This window comes from Euprymna scolopes, chromosome 20, assembly GCF_053919585.1.
Source record: "Euprymna scolopes isolate OS-2025 chromosome 20, ASM5391958v1, whole genome shotgun sequence".
Lineage (NCBI taxonomy): Eukaryota > Metazoa > Mollusca > Cephalopoda > Sepiida > Sepiolidae > Euprymna > Euprymna scolopes.
The window spans coordinates 33,136,762-33,163,453 of NC_136501.1; the positions used below are offsets into that span (position 1 = coordinate 33,136,762).

Consider the following 26,692-nt stretch of genomic DNA (forward strand, 5'->3'; position numbering starts at 1 on the left):
TATATATATATATATATATATATATATATATATAATGAAAATCTTGTAGTTTGCTTGAAGCATTGTTCATTCTATATAGATAGGCATCTTGCAAATGCATGGGGATTCTATATGGACTTACTTTGAAAAGGAGGTATTAACCTAGAAATGTTAGGAAAACTTAGACATAATATAACACATGATTAAGGAAACAATGAAAAACGAAATAAAATTATTACGTGTTCTTTATATCTCGCTTATCTTGTTTTTCTAACTTGGTCCTAAAAGTAAACTTACTCAGTTTAATCCAAGCTTCTCTGCTTTCAATATCATATATATATATATAAAAGTGAACATGTCTGTGTATCTGTGTGTGTGTCTACATTTCCCTACGCAATAACTTTGTCAATTTTTAGTCTACAGACTTGAAATTTGATATACAGGGTACTGAGATTTGGGAAAATCTTTGATCGGTTTTTGGCCAGGAATTTGTCTATTAAGGAGTCAAAGTTGAACGATTTGACCTTTGAAAACTCTACCAAACTCCTCTGACAATTTTGGGTATAAACAATTAAAATTTTAGATATAGATTCCTTGGACATGGATCTAACTTAATAACTTGATTTGAGCCCAAAACAATAAATGTCTAGAGGTCATAATAGGGGTCAAAGTTAAAAAAAATTGACCTCTGCAGTCTCTACCAAATTACTCCGACAATTTCTGGTCTAAACATTTGAAATTTTACGAAAAGGGTATTCAGAGATAGGGCAAGCTTTTTAATCGGTTTGGGTCAAAAACTTTTAGTTACCAATATATAAATGTATGTATGTCTGCCTGAAACTTTCGACAGAGGCGACGGATTTTATCAAGATCAGTATCGTTTTGAAGTTCGATCTTTCAGATGACGAATATCGAAAAATTGGCTAAAAACATTAATATCTTCACCTTCAACTGGGCACGTTTCTACAGAGGGGGGAGGGATCGCTTTTTCACCGATATTTTTTAAAGTCATCCTCTCTCGATTGTCTAGCCTTAATTTAAACATGAGTCACTTCCGGTTTGGTGGTGGTCGTAACAGCAAAGACGTCGGTTTTTTTTATCCCATTCTTTTCCTCCTTCGCGGTATGAGTTCAAGCCTGCCTTCCTACTACCACTTTTTTTTTTTTTTTTGCTCAACAGACACATCCAAACACCTGGGTAACGCCAAGCTGAAATGCCGGTCTATATATATAAAATAAAATCTGTTTCTTTTAATGTATTTTTTTCTTTTTCCTCTTATACATTATTAATGGATGTTTTCTTTGATATTTATTTTTTTCTAGGAGGAAAATACAGGACTTCATTGGGCTGCATTCTCAGGGAGCGTTGAAATTGCAGAAATATTTTTAAATCATGGCTGTGACATAGAATCTCCTAATGAACATGGAGATCGACCTCTGTAAGTTGGAACAAGTTCAGCATAAGTTCTCAATTATTGTTTTATTCTTTGTGCTGATATATATATATATATATATATATATATATATATATATAAAGAAAAGATAAAAGAACCAAAACTAGTTTATCTAGTTTTTAGATCCTAACTTAATCTATAGAAAAAATTTTATTGATTTATTTTAATGCATATCATAAAAAAAAAAAAGCAAAAAGAAACATTGATTTTGCTGTTTGACTGGTAACAAATTAGTCATTTTTTTCTTTTACTCACAAGTAATGTTAGGTAGATGCAGCTAATCTTATAAATGAATCCAATTCAATCATATCCAGAAATCGAAGATAATGTTTCAAAGCGCTTGTCTACACCCTGTCCCCCATCTTTTCTGAAGAAACATAAAGGAAAATCTGTATGATGACAGAAAGAAAATATTGTACACCAAAAATCATGTAAATTGATCAAGTAGTTTTATTTTTAAATAAGAAAATCAAATTTTGTGGTTAAACAAACAGTGAGGATATCACAAAGCCATCTTAAAAATAGTCTAAAGGAACAAGAGAGATAACCCCAAATAATTAAAACTTGTGAAATTTTAGAAAGCAATTTTTAACATGGGAAACAAAGGGCATTAGAAACACTCCAGTTCTCTTAAAAATCATTTTTTGTTTTTTCATGGAGGGAAGTTCTGGATATGCTCTTGTTTTGGGGTACAACTTTAGATGATACTGAAATCTAAGATTTTTGTCAGGAAGAATTGAAGTGTGCTATATCAAAAATGTACCCAATAAAATTTTAAAATAAATGAATTTCACTTCTATATAAATAAAACAGTAGATGTATGCATGTGTGTGTCTGTCTGTCTGTCTGTATTTGTATAAATATTTAACTGCTAAACTTTTAAACTACTCATCACATAACACTGAAATAAACAGGAAATAGTAATCCTACACTAAGGATGCTTTATAATGAGTAAAATCTTTGTTTGGATCGATGAATAACACATACAGACATATATCGGCAAGTTTTAAGGCAAAGTGTTCATTTCCAACATATTTCTGTTTCTTTCTGTGCATGCCCAAATTCAATTAATTTCTTCAAGTCATTTAATATTAAATCTTTCTTTCTATCTCGATAGCTACATCGGTAGAAAGTGCGGCTGGAGCGCTAAATGCTTTGATTTCAATTCTAGCTTATGGCTACCAAGTTATTTTTTATTTGAAATCACTGCTATATATTAGGTACAATATAATATTCAATAAAGACTTGGGTCTGTAATAATAAATATGAAATTTACATGAATTAAAATATATTTAAGTATATTTTATGACCGGGCAAGGTCGAGCAACCCTGCCAGTCTATAATATTGAAAAAAAAAAACGTTTTTTTTTTTTTGTTTTCTATATAAAAAACGTTTGTAAAGTTGTGATTTTTTTTTTGTATTGTATCACACCACTATTCTTTTTTTTTTTTTTTGTTTTAAAAACAAAAGCCAACTGGATTACCTTATTTGCAATGAAATGCTAACATTAACAGCACAAACTCTGTCAAATGTATGCTCCCCAGCTAAATGTAGACGTATAATATTTTAATTGTAATTCATTGATATTTTAAAAAGAATATAGCCACATTATCATCAAATATTATCTGACATCGCCAGAAAGGTGACCTCTGTCTACTCCATATTAACATTTTATACCTTATTTTATTTAATATCTATAATTTTCAAGATATAAAATTGATGTTTGGCAGAAATATAGACCTCACAATACATTTTAAAAAACCTTCAATATACAATTAATACAACCATTGAATAATTTCTCTTATAATTTTACTCTGGAAAACTTGAGGAGGATGTAGTTTGCTTGAAGCATTATATGCAGTCTGTAAAGAGTTTTGTTTGAAGGCTATGACAATGTAGTTTTGAACTAAAAAACACTGTTAACTATGAGACAGGTAAAAAGAATAATTGAAAATTCTTGAAAGATTTCAATAATTTTCAATTATAACTTATCAACATTATGTGTCAAACCAAAATGGTGTTATATTGATCAAATTTTCGAGGTATGCTTCATCTTCAGAAAGAACAAAAAAAATTTTTTTTTTAAACATGTAGCCCCATTCGGTGGAGGCATGTTATAATTTCAAAAACAACTCCTCTAGAAAACTTTTTTGACCTTGGTATAGAGCTTTGTTTACAATATTATCCTTAGAGAGACAACACATTTCTATTATACGAGAGGCATTTAAAAAATAATACCTCCTATTTTCCGCCTGAATGAAGGAATTGCAAATTGCATTATTATGATGACTGAAATCATGCAATCATGACCTGAAAGTTTAATCTCTCTGCTGAAGATATTGACTGTATGAGACTCTAAAAAAGCAAAAGTGCATTGAGAATGATGGTGACTATGTAGAAAAATATGCTCTGGAATACAAAAGATTGCTCGTTTTATTGGTGCCACTCTCATCTTCGTAGTTCTTCAACTTTTTAGGTTTTACTTTTGAACCAACCCTTGTAGATTCGTAATACGAAAACCCATTTAATCTATTTATATAAAGTTAGGTATGTGTGTATGTTTGTATGTTTCTATCTATCAGATTTACTCCTAAACTAATTTACTGATCATTATGGACTTTGGAATATGGCTGCTAGATGTAAAATGATTAATATAGGCTGTATTTAGTTTTAGTTTTCTGCTGATAAGGAAATACTAAGTAAAAACACTTTTGTGAAGTTAAAAAAATTCTTAACTTTTTGTAAAATTGTTACAATATGCATGAGACATTAATATTTTTTCCTTTTTTATTTTTAATTTTTATTTTTTTAGTATTTTACATGTTTTTTAGGGAGCATAATAATAATAATAATAATAATAATAATAATAATAATAATAATGACACAATCTCCTATATGAAAATTGAAATCTTTCAGATTTTTATTAAATTTGATCCATTGTAGTAAGATACCAGTTAAGCATGATTTTCTGAATTTCAGTTTATTCTTAAAACCCCTTAAGCTTACTCCTTAAATTTTAGACATTTTCTAGAATCAAAATCCTGTAATGGATTTTGATCCAAATCAGAGTAAGTATTATAGACATCAGGTTTAATACCTCATTATATCTTCCCTTAAATCTCCGTAAGAGGGACGTAAAAGTGGTGCATTTTACAGTTTGAGATAAGTTTATTTTACCTGTCCTGGGACAGGTATTTTTCTAGTTGGCCTACAAAATCTCAGAACAAAATCTTAAAAGTATTTACGATCTCAAAATTTTGAAATGCTCTACAAAAAAGTGCCAATTTTAACTTGATGCTAACAACGAATATTTCTATCTTTTGTAGGCATATAGCAGCAAGGCAGGACAATTATAAATGTGTTGTGTAAGTATCTTGTTTGATTCACATCTACATTGGCTCTTATTTTGGTCAGTTACATTTCAAAATCTCTTTTCTTAAAGATGTTTGTTGTGCTATCACGTAAAATTGTAGAAATCGGAAGAAAATGTTTTCAAGTTCTTTCAAAAATAAACAAACAAAATTTAAATTTAAAGTCATTCATTACATGAATTAACTTTTTAAAAAATCAAAATTGAAAGATGATGTAATAAAAAATCAAAATTGAAAGATGATGTAATAAAAAATCAAAATTGAAAGATGATATAAGTAATAAAAAATCAAAATTGAAAGATGATATAAGTAATAAAAAATCAAAATTGAAAGATGATATAAGTAATAAAAAATCAAAATTGAAAGATGATGTAATAAAAAACATGTAAACATTTCTTTCCAAATAAATTTTGATTGAGTACTCGACCACTTGTCAGTATTTGTTATCATCATGATGATGACCATCACTCGAATCAAATATATGGTTTTTAAGAACTTCATTCATGGGTTCTCATATGACAAAACATTCCAATTTAAAACCCACAATCCTATCACAATTCTGGCATATTATCATTTGGCAATTGTGACTTGATTTTCACAGCATACTATTTAATATTTACATATTAATTTTAGAAATTAGAAAGCCAAATAATGCTTTTTTTTCTAAAATAGATTATTTGTCTTAAAGAATAAACCAACTTTCGACTTTAAAAATGTCTTTATCAAGTTCTGACATTTTCTTTTTTTGTAAATCATCTTTCCTGTCAGAGATATAAAATTTCTTGTAGATAGTAGTTTGTTTAAGTGTCTTGTGCCACAAGGTGACTCCATACTATTGATTAATAAGATAAGCTTGTTGATTCTTCAAGATAAATACTTTATTTTAAAGAAAATGACAAAAAAAAAAAAATCACATTTTTATTTGGCTTTCTAATTTCTATACTATAATTTAAATATGGAACAATGTTTTTAAAGTGCCAATATTTTCTCATTAAATGTGTTATTTATTCTTTAATGTTGACATTGGTTGAGAATCATGTTTTTACAAGGATTGCAAAGTGAAAAGTTTCTGTCAATAATATGAGTATGCATATCTGCATTTACTGCACAGGCCTTGATTGTTTGCTTGTTTTTGCACAAATTTGGTGCTGGATTTCAGAAATGGCATTAGTGTCAGTCATGTTGTCCTAGTTAGTGCTGCAACAGAAGGATTCTTCCTCCAAACGAACCACAACTCCAGTTTAAGACGACAAGTAATGAAGGTTTATTTTATGAATTTGTGATAATATTTCTCCACTGAACAGAAGACTAGTAATCAGAACTCCAAGCTTGGACGGATCAAGAAATAAGTTCAACTGAACGCAAACACATCATTTGTGCCCGAGAAACACAGAAACCTGACTCCTCTTCCCAATCTGCTGGAATATAGTAATTCATAAAATATATATGGCGATTAAGCTACACTGAATATTCCGCGTTTCATCCACTCTAGGACTCTTCCGCCTGAAGAGTCCTAGAGTGGATGAAACGCGGAATATTCAGTGGAGCTTAATCGCCATATATATTTTATAAATTACTAACTAGCTCTACCTACGTATTGAGCACTGTTGAAGTAAATACTTAAAGTTTACGCATAATCTATACTTTCGTATATTAATTTTATGTAAGTAAATTAAGTAGTTATATATATATATATATATATATATATATATATATATATATATATACTGGTGTCATTTAAAGTAGACCACACAGCCATTCACTTGAAAAGGCTAATCTGCTTTATTACTCTATTTATTTCTCTCACATGGTGGAAAGAGGTGATACAAGGTCAGAAAGTAAGAGTTGGGAAGCCAGCATTCTAGAGAAAAAGCTTACTGGCCTACAAAATGCGCCTGGGCAACTCTATTGGCATTCCACAAGAGATGTGCCTCAGGCTATTAGCAATAAACTAACCCCTTCTCAATGGATGAGAAGGCAAAACGTGGATGGGTGGACCTTCTAGAACTGTGCAGCAGCATACCTCAGCCAACAGAGAACAAGTCATCTCAACAGTGGCTTATACTACTTTACTGAAGATGAAATAAAAACCTATTTCCAAGTGTAGTTGGGATGATCATAACTTTTGAAAAGTCTCAAGTGGGTCATGATCACAGCAGAAGACATTATTTCAAACAGTGATCATTCTTTTCTTAGCTAGATATTTTCTACTCGCAGGTCAGCTATATTATGCAACCACCTTGATTATGTTTCCAATAATACGAAGAGCAAAAGTCGTAATGTAGGATGTTGAGAAAAGTCATTAAATCACGGTACGAGTTTATTGCGAGAAAAACTGTAGGCATAAAAGAATCTTTTGTTAAAAATTATTATATGAGGGACCTTTTTGAGTTAAAATCTATTGAGAAATACACACTTTGTATTGAGAAATACACTTCAAATAAGTAAACATTAGCTAAATAAGAACAAGTTATCCAAAATGTCCGTTTCTTTTGAGTCACATTTAATAATTTTCTGAAGGTGTATACATTTAAAATGTGTAATTCTCAATATATTTTAACTTGAAAAGATGTGTCATATAATAATATTTAACATAACCCCTCCCTCTCCCAAAATAAATTTAATAGCCACACAGAATTTTTTTTCATCACAGTTAAATACTTTTACCGAATATCATTCCTTAGGATTTCTTATTTCATAGTCTATAAAGTTAAGCATTTCTGAAATAGTGGTAAAATTAACTTTCACTCTGAAATATATTTTTTCTATTTTTTTTTTTTTTTTTTTTGCTGATTGCTCCAAATCATTCTTTTTCAGATTATGTCTTGTGCGTGGATCTGATGTTGAGGCCAGGAATAATCTTAATCAATTACCTACTGACGTAAGTAAAAGATTCTACACCTGTTACATTCATTAGTGCGCACTAAGGGTAAGACAGAGGAATTTGCATATTAAAATTAGAATGTGCATTAAACAAAGTGACTAAACTAATAAAAGATATAAAACATCTCGGTTCTTGTCTAGATTTCTCCCTATATTAAAAAAAACAAAAAAAGAAAAATCTTTGATATATGTACCTGTGATGAAATGAACATTTCATATTCAAAAATTAACATATATTGATCAAGTATATTATTTAATAGGAATTCATTATTGAGATGAGTATTATTTATTAATTTTTATTTATTGTGGATTATTAACCTCATTTTTTCTTAATCGTTTCACGTTTCGGCCAACTATTCCTCTGGCCTTCGTCAGGTGGTAACCACGACTGGATACGAACTCAGAATCTCCTAACTGCATCCACTGCATCTTCCATAGTTGTTGTCGTCTCTCCACGTTTTGGCCAAGTAAGACTATGGCCGGCTTTAGGTAGGATTAAAATCGCTATCTTCAGATAATTCTCACCTAGAACCGTAGATTCAACCTGTCTATCCACTGCGCCTTGGGCCCCGAAGGGCGATCAAGGTTCACTTTTTTGGTCTTATGAATTCATGTTTATCTGATCTTCCATATAATGTAAAATAATCAATTGTAGGAATGACAACTCTTATACCATGTAAATAAAAGTATGAGTTATCTCCCCTGTATTTGGTGATTATTTAAAATGTTTCATATTGTCAGTTTGTCAGAGCCTGACCAAGTATTTAAAACAATAAATTGTAGTTAACAAAGTTATTATATTGCCAATAACATGGTATGACAGCAGCAAATGAAAAATAATGAGTTATTTGTCTTATAAATATTTGGTTCTGAAAATATTACAAGCTAGGTATATATATCTTCGTTTATATAAAAGTATGTATGTTTATTTCCTTGTGTTAACAGGATCCACTCCTAAACTAATTAAATGATTGGTACTTGTATAGTTTAATCAAGACATTAAAAAATGAAAATATCGAAAAAAGTTTAAATTGTACGTATCCGTTATGGAATGAAATTCTCCGAAAAAAAAAAAAAAATTTTTTTTTTTCACTTAATTTCATCAAGTAGTTTTTGTTTTACAGCGAAAAAACAATTTGTTATGATACTGAGCAAAAGGTTCGATTTTTAAGAAGAAAAGCTAGTATTAAAGCTGGGGAGGGAGTGTCGGCGCTTTAACTGGAGTTATCTCCCCGTGGCGTTTCTAAACTCAAAACAAAAATTTTAAAAATCCAAGATGTCTGTCTTCAACGTGCTGTCATAAAAACTTGTTTTCCGCTGTAAAAAAAAAAAAAAAACTACTTGATCAAATTAAGTGAATTTTTTTTCCAGAGATCTTCAGTTAAAAACGGATACATACAATGTAAACCCCCCCCCCCTTTTTTTTTCTCTCGATATTTTCATTTTTCAATGTCTTGATTAAACTATACGTACCAAATGATCATTATAAATTTTTGGGACCCAGCTGCTTAGCATATTGATGGACAATGTGCGCTATATTTAGTTTTATGCAAAGGATGTAAAAAGGGAGTATTAGTTTTGTATGAAAATTCAAAAAATGATTTTTTTTAATGAAATTTTAACAGTACATATTAGACATCCATTAATAAACATTCGTGTGTGTGGGCATAAAATGAGAACAATTTCAAAATTTAAATATTTCAGGTTTGCATTAAATTTTAGGTATAATCATTAGATACCAATTAAGATTTTCTGAATTTCAATTTTTAAGTTTAGGCCTCAAATTTTAAACATTTTCTAAAATTCAGATCATGTAATGGATATTGATCAACATTGGAATAAGGATTCTAGACACAAGTTTTAGTAGCTTTGAATCTTTATTTTAATCTTTGTAAAAATGAAAAAAAAAAGTGGTGCTAGACTATTCTACTCAGGGTATTAATTTTACCTGTCCAGAGACGATTACTCTTCAAGTAAATACCTGTATGTGTGTGTGTATATATATATATATATATATATATGTTTCTGTTCGACATATTCTCTGTCAATGTTGGGCTATTTGACTGGTAATCTCTAAAATGACTAAAACTAAAGCTTGTAATTTGTTTGCAATCTTTTTATGATTTTGTGAATATTAAAAGTGATTTCTTTGTCTTCCCTTTGACAGTGTTGTCTCGATCAGAAAAGTCATGTTTGGATGGCACTAAAAGTAAACAAACAACTGAGAGGACTTGCGGCCAAAAGACTTGAGCGGCAAGAAAAACTTGTCCACAGGTAAAGTTTACACTATAAACCAAGTTCAAACAAAATACTATGTATTTCTTATTTGATATATTTGCTTTTCATCATTCTGTTGCAGATATTGACAATGTGAGACTAAAAAAGGAACCTTTTCATAGACCTGCATCAGAAGCAGAGATGCATCTTTGAATTCCTGTAAAAAGTGCATTGAGAATGGTGGTGACTATGTAGATAATAAATTCTGAAGCACAAAAGATCGCTCATTTTAATTGTACCACTCCCACCTTCATAGCTCTTTCACTTTTTGAGTTTAAAAAAAATATATTGGAGGCTTTACTTTTGGAACGAAAGAATACTTTGCCAATTTTTGATTTTGTGTTGATGTTATAAGATGGATTGAACGAGATTATATTTTGTTTCCTTATTTTTTAAAATATTTTTATTTTTATGTAATGTTAATACATCCTCATATCTACTGTTTTTAAAAGTTTTTTTTTCTATTCATTTTTTTTGTTGACTGAATATACGTTGCTGAAATTAGTGGTTAGCCTATGACGGAGGTATTTGAAAACTGGATGCATGATGTAATTTTGTTTCCTGTATATTTCAGAGATGTATCTTTTGGCCGAGAAAACCTTCCAATTGCTGCTGTTAATATTGTTGATGATGAAGGCCCACCTTTAGATTATCAGTATGTCACGGAAAGCGTGGAAACGACACCACTCAGCATAAACAGAGTTATTTCAAGCTTACAGGTCAGTCAGATTTCAAATTGGCTTACACAATTTAGTATAACATTTGCTTTCATATTTTTTTTTATCTACATATTTTATATCTGATGGCATCATGGAAGTGGAAAATGAATTTAGGTTTAAAATTCACACAATACAAACAGGATGCTTTACTCCAATTCCTGAAATTTGAAAAACTGAAAAATTTACTTTCACTCGTAAAAATTAAAGTATAAATTTTCTCCCTCAAATCAAAAGCCAAAAGAATCTATACCATTCTTATTACACTGTTGACTGCAGTATATTGCTGGTTTTGTGCAGTTCTAGGTGGTTCACCCTCCCAGGCTTTGTCTTATCCCTTTGAAAAGGGGTTGGTTTATTGCTAGTTGCCTGAAGCACCCCCAATGGGGAATACCAACAGGACTATCAGTGTTGGGAGGATTAATTGGAATCTGGAATTGGAAAAATCAGAACTTTTGAGAGTATCGGAATTTGGGAGAAATTGTGCCAGTTTTCCGATGCTAAAAACTGTTCTTTTGTTTTTTTTAAATTTGATTTTGTTTAAAGTAAAATCTTTCACTGTTGCTAGTAATGTTGAAATAATAAATATTTATTGATTTTAAACTATCAGTAAAACTAAAATCTATAGATTATCCTTCACAAGTGTATTTATATACTTGAAAAAATATCTGCACATTTAATGTGTCTTTTTACAGTAATTTAGAGGGGGGGGGAACAATTATATAATAAAGTATTTAGAGATTTATAAAGAATCGGAATCAGTAATTGTATTGGAATTGTCCCATCACTAAGGGTTACCGGGGCATTTTTTTGCAGGCCAGAGTGCACCACCTCTGGGGTACCGGTTCTTTGATTGCACTTTCTGATCCTTGTGGCACATCTACCTGCCATCAGAGGGAGATAAACACTTTCAGGCTGCTCTCAAAAGTGTAGTATCTGTTCTGTTGTCACTTATAAAGAGAAATCCTTGATCTGGCGAGAGTTAATTTGGAAGTCAACTTCAAAAAGCTGTCCAACACTTGCTACCTTGTATAACAAATGTGAAGCTGAATATGATAATGAAAGAAGGGATCAATGTGCTTGGGTTAGTAGGCTGCAGAACAGTTGAGATAGCAGGGTTAGTTGACAGGGGAAGGCTAAGGAAAACATAAGAGGCAGTGAATAAGGATAAATTTGAAAGAAAAAAATTATAAATAAATATCTGCCAAGAAATAGGTTTGGAAGCTTTTTTTTTTTTTTTTAAATTATTTGCCAAATGATTATGACTGAAGTTTGACCCTTATGTTTAGCTGATTGGCTAATTTGATCATGTGACCTAGAAATATTTAGTGAGGATCTGTTTTATCAAATGTTTAGATATGAGTAATGATGATCTAACCAGAAGCCACTCACGGTTAAAGAAAATGAATCCATATTTAAGTTGGATAAAATATATTCTGGATAAATCATCTTCGTTCTTCTTCATGTATGAATTTACTTTAGCTAACAATGAGAGAAGAGATAGGAGAAAAATGTTACTTCTGGCTCACAGAAAATAGATGTGACCAACACCATACTCCTCCCCTCATGAGATATGCAACATTATAACTAGTATTGGGATGGTTTATTAGAATCTGAAAAACCAGAACTTTTTGTGGTATTGGTATCGGAAAAAAATTTGTGCCTTTTTTTAAATGCCAAAAATAATTCTTTTATTTTTTGTTTCAAACTTAATTTTCCATTGCAATAGTAATGATAAAAACGATAAATATTAATTGGTTTTAAACTACCAGTAAAACTAATGTTTATAGGTCACACCCACAAGAGTATTATGTTTTTTATTTTTTATATTGCATCAGTTTTTAGTGAAAAAACAAAACAAAACAAAACATAGCTAAATATAGGTTATAAAAGAATCGGAATCAAGAATTAAAAACAGAATCAGTACTTGTATTGGAATTTGGGGTGAAAATATTGGAATTGACCCATCATTAATTATAACTCTTATAATTTTTATTGTTGTATTTTCAGAGTTGCACCTGCAAAGATAATTGTGCTTCAACATTTTGTGTATGCAGCAGAAATAGTGTCAAATGCTGGTATGATCAGGTAAGGATTTTTATTAAACGATCAAATCTTAATTAAAATAAATCGATTCTTGCTTTTGTTAATTTGTAACAAAAGTTTTTATTTACAAATCAGGATATTCAGTTTTTTTTTTTTCCTAATGGATAATTTTGCTCATCACATTATTAGAAAATTATATGAAAATTGCTTTGTCCATTTTGTTTAATGCTAGTTTTTTTCTTTTTCAGATGGGTCGTCTTATACAGGAATTTAATCAGCTGGAGCCTCCCTACATATTTGAGTGCAATAGGAACTGCCGTTGTTGGACTTCCTGCAACAACAGGGTTGTGCAGAATGGCATAGTGTAAGCATAAATTCTTTCATCATTTTTGAATAGAAAAAACTGTTTTGTAGAAATATTGCAAACATCATATTAAGAAGATATTTTGGACTACACCATCGCAGTCAAGCAAGGGAATAATTTATCAGAGTGATGGTGTATGGCAGGGAAATCTGATCGATGAGGATTAAAGACATGCGTTGTATGGAGAGAAATGATATCAGAATCATTCGATTAATGTGTAATTTGAGTTTTAAAGACAGGCTTAGATCTGATGAGATGAGAGGAAGATTAAATCTGGACAGTAAGTTGTGTACAAAAGAGTAGATTATGATGGTATGGTCACATTGAAGAAATGGATCACAGTTCTTACGTTAGATGTAGAACAGTTTTTGTATAAAGGTGAATTGGCAAGGGACATCCAAAGAAAACATGAGAAGACGTGATAAAAATGGATTTAAAAGAATAAATTTAAAAAAAGCTGATTAGTTTGAAAGTCAATTTCTAAAAGCTGTCCAACACCTGCCAACATATTATAAAATGGATGTTAAACCAAATATGATTATCGTGACCTCTTAAATAGGTCAAGTAAAGAGAGTAATGCAATATGAGAACCAATAATTAAGAAATAAAGAGCAGATACTCCAAGAATTCTTGCATATGCTAGGTTACAGTGACCTCTTATGTATAAAAAATAATGCAGTATGATCATCACTGAACTATCATGCTATTATGTTTATAAGTAAAACATAAATCCAAGATTGTTCTACATATGATCAAGTGGATAAATATGTTAACAGATATGAAAAAAAAAAAGTGAATTCTGCTGAGATGTTTCAAGTTCAATCCTTACTGAAGGAATTTAAAAAAAAAAAATGAACTGATACTAGATCTCATGAAATACGTGATGAAAGCACTCTACCTCTGATTGTTAAATAAAGGGTTCACTGTGAAATTCCTTGAAAATTTCAACAAAAGAAATGTACAATGGCCGAAACATTTGAACAACTAAAAATGAAGACAACAGTCTGAAATTTGTATGTGTAAATCACAAAATTTCATCTCATGGATTCCACTCAAGTTATTGTCGATTTGTAAATAATTTGAGCATTTTGTTTTCCTTGTATTATTTAGAAATATTTGCATTTACAGTATAATATTGGAAAAGTTTTGAAAGTTAAAAAAAAATATTTGTACATCGGTGTAAGTCCATAAGTTCTTCATAAAAACCAAAAATAAAGAAAAATATTTAATACATACCCATGATGGAAAGAAAATGTACTTCAAAAATGACATAAATTGATTAAATAGTTTTATTAAAAAATCGAAATTATTGCTAAATAATAATTTTTGCCAGAGAAAGGAAATAATTCCAAAGAATTTAAACTTTTGTGAGATTTTAGAAAGCTATTCTTAGCATGGGAAGGGACAGAGCATTGGAAAAATTAAAATTTGTTTAAAAATGATTTTCTTTATAAAAATAAAATTACTTAATCAATGTACGTCATTTTAGAAATGCAATATTTTCTCTTGTAGATATGTACATCAGAAAGTTTTTTTTTATGGGAAGTTATGTAGAAGCACTAGAATATCTTTAATGACTCAATTGATTACCGCAAAGGACATTTAATATTTATGTTAATTTGGATTATTTGTTCTCATCTTGAATCTTATTCTCCTCATAACATTTTGGTCGATGTAACCTCCGACCTTCGTCAGCTGCATCTTGTTGGTTTCCCGACAAAGGAAGTATTGGACCTAGTAATTCACTCCCGTTTGTCTGTTTGTGTGCACTTTTCTACTTTGGATTTTTTAAAATTTTGCAAACATTAGTCATGGTGAAAGTAAATTTTGCTAGAACAAATTTTCCGGAATAACTCCGGTATAACTGGAAATGTTTTCTCAATTATTAAAGCATTTCTCTCTGATAGGCTCATAAGAGTAGTGGTTGATGGGCAGAAATCAGAGACCCACAGTATTAATTCTGATGTCCCTCAAGGGTCCATCCTGGGCCCAACTCTCTTCCTGATCTACATCAATGATCTCCCAAAACACGTACATAAATCATTTGTTGACATCTATGCTGATGACACGACCATCTATGGCAACACATCAAAGACCATAAATGACAAAGTTCGGTTTGATTCTCTCTCCTCTGATCTTGAGCGCGTGGTACAATGGGGGAAGAGGTGGCCGGTTAATTTTAATACATCTAAAACCAAGCTTCTATCTTTACCTCATCAACACTCTGATCCCCATCTGGCATCAATTGAAATGGATAGCTCTCGTCTTGGAGAGGCTCCATGTTTTGACAAGCTTTTGGGATTAACCTTTACTCCTGATCTGAAATGGAACATGTACATCAAGTCTGTTGCCAAGGTCGCTGGAAAAATGGTAGGATCCTTCTACCGCTCCAGAAGATATCTCACTACTGATGCAATTCTCTATCTATATAAAAGCCAAGTACATCCAAGGATGGAGTACTGCTACCACATCTGGGCAGGAGCTGCTAAAAATAGCCTATCCTGCCTTGACAGAGTACAAAATAGATTTTGTGGCTTAGTGGGGGATGCCGTTTTTTCTTCCCTGCAACTTCTCTCTCACAGAAGAGACATTGCGAGCCTGTCTTTGTTTTATCGTTATTTCCATGGCAGGTGCTCGACTTAGCTCCAATCTCTGGTCCCTCCTCACCAGTATTTCACGAAAAACACCCATCTAGCTGAAACCACTGTCAGTAATTTTCCCTACTCTTTATCTGTGCTTAAATCAAAACGTAGATTCCATGAACAAAGCTTCTTTCTTAGACGTGCACGCCTGTGGAACTCTCTTCCATTTGCCTGTTTCCCACCTGACTACAACTTGGATGTCTTCAAGTCCAACATAAACAAATTCCTGATGAATCGCCCCATTGACACTTTATCAGATCTCTATTACTAGCGATTACTACGATATTATCCCATTGATTATTGTACATGCAATAACCCTTATCCCCGAGTGGCCTCCGGGCTTTGATAAGTGGTGACTTCCTTGTTTAAAAAAAAAAAAAAAAAAAAAAAAAAAGGTCCTTATCCATGAAATTTTTTATTTGGCCAATCAACTCTGGTGTTCTGACTTCCTTATTTCTCCCACACATCTCATTATCCCTTACAGATTTCCTGTCTTCCTTGAATGTCACTCCAAACCTGATGCTCAATTCATACAAGATGGGCCAAAAGCAGTCTGAAGTATTCCATGCGTTTTTGTGGCATTATTTTCAAGTTTAAAACAAAATTTTATTGCACATTGTTCTTCTAAAGTGTCCTCACATCCAGATTGCATTTTTTAAATTCACCAGCTGTGACAATCGGGCTTTGGTAGGGTGTATTTCAATTTCTGATGTAGTTGTTCAATTGAACCTGAAATCATAAAAATTGGTCAGTCATCTCATAAGATGTACAGCAATAACATACTGAAATTTCAAGAGACTACGACAATTTTAAATGCCTCTACAAAAACGTCTGGAAACTTATTGAAGACACCCCATAATAATAATTTTTATAGTATAAAGAGAATTCATTTATGTTCATCGCAATTTTTAGTAGATTTGTGTTGTCGATTATATAGTGGCCCAATTCCCTGTTTTATTGAATTTGCTTTTTGCATACTCTTAAAAAGAAAAAAAAAAACTATCAATTTGAACACTTGTATTTCTTTTTCAGGTGTCGCTTACAATTGTTCAAAACCTTAGGCCGAGGTTGGGGAGTTAGAACCCTACGTGACATTCCTCAGGGATCTTTCATATGCGAGTGAGTTGTCTTTTCTATTAATCAAAAACAAATTTTTCTTGCTGTGTTATTTTGTTATTTTTTTAATGTCTGATAGTGATTTTTGGTGCTGTTAACAAAAGAGAATCTGTTGACGATTTATGAAGAGCTATATATGTGTGTAACCAGCTGTATCTATCCGATTTACATGTTTTCATTTCACAAAGAAGGCGAAAAACAGGGAAATTGAATTAAATGTGTAAAAAGTATGTTAATGTTAACAATAAAAACTTTGGAGGTATTTTAAATATAGGTTTTAAAAATGTTTTACTAAATTATTTTTTTAATTAATTTTATAAAATTTGGACTTTTTATAAAAGTTTCATTAATTTTATTTGCGTATCTTGGTTTTTAAATGGATTGAATGAAATTGTTTAAAATTTAATGCTGTTATGTTCACGTTTCTGATGCATCTTCAGGTAGATTTTATTGCAGTTGTTAATATAACACATCCTGGGATGAGGTTAACAATCTGAAACCTATACATCATGTGAATAACAATACTTCTCATCTCAAACGATAGTAAAGTATGTAAATTTGATGGTCAAAAAAATATAGTGAAAAATATAATATTCTAAAATATAATATTTTAAAATATAAACTTATAAAAATATCACGATTATTTTGTTATTATTTTCAGTAATAATATATTTGAATTGGACCTTTTGTAATTTTCACATAAATTTGAAATTAGTGTATTAAAACCTTTGTGACAGGAAGAGGACTTTGTTTTTGAGAGTGTTAGCTACTCCTATTTCCTCTATGATAACATAAGCAAAAGAAAAATGTTCATTTAGTACGCCTCTTAATTCAAAAAAGAAAAGGAGAAAAGAATTAAAAATTAAATTGAAAAGGGAAGTTTCTAGTAATTTATACTTTTCTATATTTTGAAAATGTTGAATTTATCTATTCTATATTATATTTGTTATTAATTGTTTCATTAATCTCTTTCAGTAAAATAAATGTTGGTTATAAATTATTAAAACAAGCTTTAATAGAATTTAGAATATTGTTGATGACATTTTTTATTGTTTATTTTTATTATTGATAATATAAAATTGCGTTTTTTGAAACTTTTTGCATTGTTCTAGCAGGAATCTGTATTCCTCCTATGAAAGCATAAAAATATACAATTGTATTGATATATATATATATATATATTTTTATTCCACAGATACATAGGAGAGTTGATTTCAGATTCAGAAGCGGATCGCCGAGAAGATGATTCCTACTTGTTTGATTTAGATAACAAAGTAAATATCCCTTTTTTTCTTAAACAAAAAAACAAAATGCTTAATTTACATAGTTATTATTTCTCCCTTCCAAACACATCTTAATAAAATAAAAAACTATGTTAAAAGAAACAATAAAAAATCTAACATCAACATTATATATATAAAAAACTTGTTCATAATTTTTTTTTTTTCTGAAATTGTCTGTTGTTAACCATTTAATTCTGTATTGATTCTTAATATTCATTGTTTTTTTTTTAGGATGGAGAAACTTATTGTATTGATGCACGATGGTATGGAAATATCAGTCGCTTTATTAACCATCTATGTGAACCAAATGTGATACCTGTGAAGGTATTTGTTGATCATCAGGACATGCGTTTTCCTCGGATTTGCTTCTTTGCATCTCGGGACATTAAAGCGAGAGAAGAATTAGGGTAAGCTACATTTTCTTGTTGCACCTGTGTTTCCTCAAATCACAATGTGAGGTTTTTTTAAATTTTTTTAAGCTAATTTTGACATGTACTTATTCGACACCATTTAATTTTGATATGTACTTCTCCGACACCATTTAATTTTGACATGTACTTATTCGACACCATTTAATTTTGACATGTACTTCTCCGACACCATTTAATTTTGAAATGTACTTATTCAACACCATTTAATTTTGACATGTACTTCTCCGACACCATTTAATTTTGACATCTACTTATTCGACACCATTTAATTTTGACATGTACTTCTCCGACACCATTTAATTTTGACATGTACTTATTCGACACCATTTAATTTTGACATGTACTTCTCCGACACCATTTAATTTTGACATGTACTTCTCCGACACCATTTAATTTTGACATGTACTTCTCCGACACCATTTAATTTTGACATGCACTTATTCGACACCATTTAATTTTGACATGTACTTATTCGACACCATTTAATTTTGACATGTACTTATTCGACACCATTTAATTTTGACATGTACTTATTCGACACCATTTAATTTTGACATGTACTTATTCGACACCATTTAATTTTGACATGTACTTCTCCGACACCATTTAATTTTGACATGTACTTCTCCGACACCATTTAATTTTGACATGTACTTATTCGACACCATTTAATTTTGACATGTACTTATTCGACACCATTTAATTTTGACATATACTTCTCCGACACCATTTTATTTGTACATGTACTTATTCGACACCATTTTATTTTGACATGTACTTATTCGACACCATTTAATTTTGACATGTACTTCTCCGACACCATTTAATTTTGACATGTACTTCTCCGACACCATTTAATTTTGACATGTACTTATTCGACACCATTTAATTTTGACATGTACTTCTCCGACACCATTTAATTTTGACATGTACTTCTCCGACACCATTTAATTTTGACATGTACTTCTCCGACACCATTTAATTTTGACATGTACTTATTCGACACCATTTAATTTTGACATGTACTTCTCCGACACCATTTAATTTTGACGTGTACTTATTCGACACCATTTAATTTTGACATGTACTTATTCGACACCATTTAATTTTGACATGTACTTATTCGAAACCATTTAATTTTGACATGTACTTATTCGAAACCATTTAATTTTGACATGTACTTCTCCGACACCATTTAATTTTGACATGTACTTCTCCGACACCATTTAATTTTGACATGTACTTATTCGACACCATTTAATTTTGACATCTACTTATTCGGCACCATTTAATTTTGACATGTACTTATTCGGCACCATTTAATTTTAACATGTACTTATTCGACACCATTTAATTTTGACATGTACTTATTCCACACCATTTAATTTTGACATGTACTTATTCGACACCATTTAATTTTAACATGTACTTTTTCGACACCATTTAATTTTGACATGTACTTATTCAACGCCATTTAATGTTGATATGTACTTCTCCAACACCATTTAATTTTGACATGTACTTATTCGACACCATTTAATTTTGACATGTACTTATTCGACACCATTTAATTTTGACATGTACTTATTCGAAACCATTTAATTTTGACATGTACTTATTCGAAACCATTTAATTTTGACATGTACTTCTCCGACACCATTTAATTTTGACATGTACTTCTCCGACACCATTTAATTTTGACATGTACTTATTCGACACCATTTAATTTTGACATCTACTTATTCGGCACCATTTAATTTTGACATGTACTTATTCGGCACCATTTAATTTTAACATGTACTTATTCGACACCATTTAATTTTGACATGTACTTATTCCACACCATTTAATTTTGACATGTACTTATTCGACACCATTTAATTTTAACATGTACTTTTTCGACACCATTTAATTTTGACATGTACTTATTCAACGCCATTTAATGTTGATATGTACTTCTCCAACACCATTTAATTTTGACATGTACTTATTCGACACCATTTAATTTTGACATGTACTTATTCGACACCATTTAATTTTGACATGTACTTATTCGACACCAATTTCAAGCAAGATTCTTTGAAATTTAGTTTCTCCTTTAGATCCAAATTTTAGATATTTTTTTGCAATAATATTGGGTACGATCACAAAGAGATACAGTTTTTTTTATACATCAATTTTGGCACTTGATTGGTTTGTTCTTATCATTTGTGCTATAAATATAATCATTTAAATCCAATTTTAATCTTGACACAAGAAAGGAACAAACTCTATTGATCCTGACTAGATTAACACTACCATTTCTTTACTTGGAATTCTTTACAATTTAAAGCTTCTCTGACTGGATTGATGTTGCCAAGTTTTGTTTGAGGCAGTTACATTTAATTGGATAATTTTCTTTTCGATAGAAATATTTCTTTTGCCGTCATTTTTTTTGATCAATTTTCTATTACAAGGATGGCTCTCCACTCAAGAATTTTCATAGTTCAAAATCATTTAATGGAGTTTTGATTAAAATTAGAACAAAGATTCTATCTATAAGGATAAGTATGTGTGTGTGTATATATACATATATATATATATATATATATATATATAAATAAATCTTTGTAATAGGGACATAAAATGTTCTAATCTTGTGAATTAATTTTATAGCAGAATATCCGTTTTTGTATGAGTATTCTGTTAATAGATGGTATTTCAAGAATGTCACTTTCTCATACGTCTTTAAATTTGTTTTTTCTTTCCAGCTTTGACTACGGCGAGAAGTTTTGGGTTATCAAATGGAAGCAGTTCACATGTGCTTGTGGTTCTCCTAAGTGCAAGTACTCAGCTGACACTATCAGGCAAACTTTGGAGGATTATCGCCTCCGCCACGGAGATGATGATTCACCAGATAATTTGTGAAATGCGACCCAACTCGACCTGCCCAATGTTTAAAAGTCCAAACGTACAACAATGAAAATTTCTTTTTATATTTTTCACACGAGCGCAAAACATTGAAAGACTCAAACCATCGTCTGCTATGAAACTAAAAGAAATTATTTTATCTTTCAATACAAAAAACAAAGTAATCAAACAAAAAAAACTCTGCAAGAAATAAAGAAATTCTCAAAAAAAAAAAAAATGAATATAAAATTCTACCACAAAATGGTGAACAGAATGGTGTTACTGCCATTTCTCGTTAGTTTATGGTATCTTCTCTCAATTCTCACATCTCCTATGTTTTGCTGGGAAGAGTAGGAATGAAGAAAGGCTCACCGAAAATTATGCCACATATTTTGATATTTTATTAGACATTTTTTTTCTTTTTGTGTTTTTTTTTTTTTTTTAAATCTTTGTCTTTATTTTCATTCTCTTCTGTTCTCAAGTTGATAAATTATATTTACTTGCAAAAATCTGTCACTCCACACAAATAAATTCAGTTCTCCCTTTTTCTCACATCTATTCATGTGCCTCAAATGTTAGCATGTAAGAGTGTCTATTTGAGTTTCTGAAAATAATCATTTTATAAGACCTGTTTGAATTTTAAATCATGAACACTAAGGGTTTGAGCCTCCAATCACTACGAAAAATGGTCTGTTTGAGTCTCTGATAATGATCACCATGTAATAGGTTCTTTTGATCCTTCAATAATGATCACATAAGAGGATCTGTTTGATCCCTTTGACAATCACTAGTTAATAGGATCTGTTTGAATGTCTGATAATGTTCATTATGTAAGAGGGTCTGTTTGAGCCTCTGCTGTTGATCACTATATAAAATGACTTGAGTTTTAGTATGTAATAAGATATGTTTGAGCCTCGGATTATGATCACTGTAGTAGGTTCCATTTGAGCCTCTGATAATTATCACTATGTGATAGCGCCTGTTCTATTTGCTCAGAAGATTTATTTTTTATTTTATTTTTTTTTTTAAGATCTTCAAGGCTACTTATGAAGTGAATTTAGTGTGGCTACTTTGTAGCTTCCACTTTTTACAATGCTCTCAAGACAAATATATACTAACAGATGAAACAAATTGATTTTAATTGCATCTGTACAAAAACCAATGCTTAACTGGTAATTTGTTGATAAATAATTGCAGAGATCAAAATGATCTACTTTACTTTTTTTTTTTTTTTTGATCCCTCTAACATGCAGAGAAATGTTTCTCATTCAAGGGAGACAACTTGTAAAGAATTACTTTAAAATGAGAAAACAGTACTTATTAAAGGTGATCACCTGAGGATGACATTAAAAAGTTCTCTCATTACATGACACAGTTTCATACAAAAATTGACGACAGCTCAGGCAAGTGTTAATATAATAAGCTACTTGAGAATAATTGGAAAACATTGACTTAAAAGACAATAAATGAAATATGCAACATAAAACATAACATACACAAAAGGGAATACGCTTGCTAAAAAGACGTCTCCATCTCCCTTAAAAATAAACAGGACTATTAATACATTATCATGGTACGATTTTAAGAAAATTCAAAAATGCTACAATGATGTATGTTACTTTAGCGAGATGTTACAGGGATTTAAATGTAACATTTTTGAATAAGGGTGTATGGGGAAAGATTGGGTCAGGTATAATTGGGAATCACTCCTGGTACCGGAAACATCTTTCGGGCTTTAGCAGTAAATTTAATTTTTTTTTATTCATACTAGGAAATCATTTTTTTTTTTTTTCCATCAAAAAATAATGTAAAAAAAAAAAAAAATGACCCCCCCCCTTTTAAATGCACAAAAAAAATAAAAAAAATAAAAAAAAAAGGAGGAAAAAATCCATAATAAAAATAAAAAAAAGATAAGACAAGTGCTGCTCTGTGTTAAGCTTTGTATTTGTGTAATTGGGGATAATTGAATGAATGTTGGATGAAAGGTATGAGCAAAAAGAAAACTAAAAAAGAAAAAATTGGACAAACAAAAATGTAAAACTTTCAATGTCATGTACAGGATATTATTAAAAAGCTAACCAAACAAAATGACAAAAGAAAGCATCATCATCACAACAATTTTCATCATCATCATTATCATCATCATCATCATGAATAGTTCAAAATAAGATGTCCTTGCTCACTATTCAGTGTACATGTATCTACACGCCACATATAAAGAAATATGTTGGTTTTTTTAGTTTTTAATTTTTTTTCTTTATAACAAGAATTGATATTGTAAAATATTATACCAATTTTCAACTCGTGTCCGTTTTTTTTTTTATTGAAACCTAAAAAAAATAAAAATGGATTTCTACAAGAATGAAAATCTAGTTTTCAATTTTAATTTAATGTCTGAATGTGTTGCGAGACAGATTTGTTCATTTAAAAAGAATTTCTGGAGAATTCATGGAAAATTTCAGTTCTTATTCAAAATTCAACCTTTCAAAAAAACCCAAAATCTTTATGATGTACGAACCTTGTCATATACGACATAATCACGTTGATACACCAGTTCACATTGGATCACCAAAGTTAAACAGTGTTGAGCCTAGTCAGTACCAGATGGATGAACATTTGGGAATACCAGGAGGACGTTGACACTTCCCTGCAAAAACTACAAAAACTTAACGTCATCGCCCTTAACCAGGATATACATGCGACTGGAGAATGCTTATGAACTTAATATTCCCATGAAACTTCCTACTGGGGTGGGGTGGGGGTTCAATCCACTTAGGGTGAATGTCGTTGGCTTTTTTTTTTTTTACCTGTCAATATGAGAATGACATATTTCAAAAATCACAAAAATTGATCAAGTATTTTTTTTTTTTAATAATTAAAATCTTTTTAATGAGTTTAATGTGAAATCGTTAGCATTACAAGGCTGATCTTGCCAGATTGAATTATTGTGGAGTTATCTGCTTTTTTTTTTTTTTTCAGAATGGGTATGCAAGACAGTTCCTTTTTCCTTACTGATAAGCTTTGATTTTTTTTGGTTAAAAATAAAACTACTTGATCAAATTATATGATTTTCGGTATGTGACATCTTTGTTCCATGATGGGTATGTACATCATAAGGATTTTTCTGTATATTTATTTTTTTTATTAGGTTGAATTCTGGATTTGTACCAAGATTTCTTGAACAAAAAAAAAAAGAAAGTCTATTTTATGATTTTTCTTTGTACAAGTCTAACTTTTACAGGCCAAAAAACAAATGTTTTCTGTATGACTTTCATGGTTTCCAATGCTCAATTAAACCTTAACAATTATCTATGTATCCTTAAGGTAGATTGTAACATCCATCGAGACCAACAGGATGGATAACCACATTTCTCTCTTTATTTAACGCCAATTGTCTTTTATTGTGGAGTTGAATGCTTTTTTATATTTTCGCAAACTCACTCTCTGGTCATATTTCAGCGGGTCAATTGTCTCCAAACTACTTAGTATGATCTTATGTTTCCAAGTTTTATTTGGTCAGCCAATCTTCTTGTGCTTGAAGACATTCATATGTACTGCAATGTTTTATCCAGAAGGATGAGCACCTTATGTGATTTTTACCAACGCAACCAATTTGTCCGTAGAATAATGTCTATCTTGGGGAAAAATGTAGTGCGTTCAACAAATCCTCTCCCCTGATATGGATTTTGTCAGATTCTAAATTGCAGATCCTTCTAATCATGGATCTGTTATTATGCTGCAGTCGGACAATCGCAAAGTTTAGTTTGCCATATACTTCTATTTTTATGCGACTGGTAAACATTTTCAAAAATTAAAATAAATACTTTTTTAGCAATATATATAAGGGTAGTACCAGAAGTAAAGCCTATTTTTTTTTTTTTTTTTTTTTTTTAACTAAAAAAGTGGAAGAGCTATGAAGATAAGAGTGGAACCATTAAAACGAGCAACCTTATGTGCTCCAGAATTGCTTTTTCTAAATAGTCATCACGGTGCTCAATGCATTTTTGCCAGTGATAAATTATGGCTGTGCATAGACGTCTAGAACACGCTTTTTAATATGAGGGTCATTCTAAAAATATAGTCTTGTATATCTTTTTTTTTTTCTAAATAAATTGAAGAGCTATGAAGACGGGAGTGCTACCATTAAAACGAGTGCACTTTTCTGCTTCAGAATTTATTTTTCTACATAGTCACCACCATTTGCAATGCATTTTTGCCAGAAATTAAATGAATCTTTGCTTTTGATGCACGTCCATGATAGAGGTTGCTTTCTGGGAGTCTCACACCGTCAACATCTACAAAAGAGAGATGAAACTTTTAGGTGATGAATGCATAAGTTTAAACATAATGCACTTTGCAATTCTTTGATCCATTTCGGCAGAATAAAAAAAAATGATTTATTACTTTTGAAACTCCCCACATGTTCTGTCGCATAATGAATTGCTCTAATATCTTTTTAGAGGAAAAAAAAATGAAAGTTTTAGTATTTGATTTAGCTAAACTATCTATTATAACAAGAAAGGCCCAAATGACGTATGATTTTAAGATATTGTAATTAAAGTTTTGAATCTGATATATCTGGATACCTCAACTAAGTTTTTACGCTTATAATTTAAAAAATTTCCAACCGTTTTCATCTTTTATTTGAATAAATTTTACCAATGTTTAGGTGAGAACGAAAAAATGCTGACATTATTTCTATAATTTTTAAACTTTAAAAATAAAAACCAAAATAAAACACGAAATTATGAAAAACTAAAAACTGTAAAAAGAAAAAAAAAACAAAGAATCATTTGCAATGAAGACGAAAAAAATCATTTTTATTTCTTTTTTATTTTGTGATTTCTTTTAAAGAAAAACAACCCCAAAACACCCCTACAAATGTAAAACAATTTTGTATATAAAATTTTTATATCATGTTCTGAATAAAAAAAAATTCTTTTTTTTTTTTTTTTTTTTTTTTTTTTTTGAAGTGACTCAGTGTGATACCACATGTTCCCCCATACCGACAACATTGCTGCCCCCAACGTTGTGTGCTGTGGATTAATTTTTCTTTTTTTTCTTCTGGCTATCTTGTTTTTGCAACTATTGAGGGGAGTGCACAAGTATAAGAAAATAAAATGAAACAAAATGAAAACTCCAACACTTTCTGTAAATATTTGTTGCACTTTGGGTGCATGTGTGACACCTCTCTAAACACTAATGTTCATATCTTAGCTTTTCTGTTGAGGCAAAGTTCAT

General features: G+C 30.6%; 1 protein-coding gene across 4 annotated transcripts in view; it reads left to right on the plus strand.

Annotated features, from left to right (window-relative positions):
- Positions 1-23,242, plus strand: part of LOC145241388 (uncharacterized) — a 166,066-nt gene extending 142,824 nt beyond the window's left edge. For all 4 annotated transcript variants that reach the window (XM_080104309.1, XM_080104310.1, XM_080104312.1 and 1 more), the window contains exons 18-28: positions 1,302-1,417; positions 4,760-4,798; positions 7,622-7,685; positions 9,855-9,961; positions 10,539-10,683; positions 12,691-12,768; positions 12,975-13,090; positions 16,765-16,851; positions 18,044-18,122; positions 18,363-18,538; positions 21,313-23,242. In XM_080104309.1, the coding sequence (XP_079960435.1) occupies positions 1,302-1,417; positions 4,760-4,798; positions 7,622-7,685; positions 9,855-9,961; positions 10,539-10,683; positions 12,691-12,768; positions 12,975-13,090; positions 16,765-16,851; positions 18,044-18,122; positions 18,363-18,538; positions 21,313-21,469 (1,164 nt within the window). In that variant the 3' untranslated portion in view covers positions 21,470-23,242. The remainder of the gene's footprint in view (positions 1-1,301; positions 1,418-4,759; positions 4,799-7,621; positions 7,686-9,854; positions 9,962-10,538; positions 10,684-12,690; positions 12,769-12,974; positions 13,091-16,764; positions 16,852-18,043; positions 18,123-18,362; positions 18,539-21,312) is intronic.
- Positions 23,243-26,692: the final 3,450 nt, after the last annotated feature.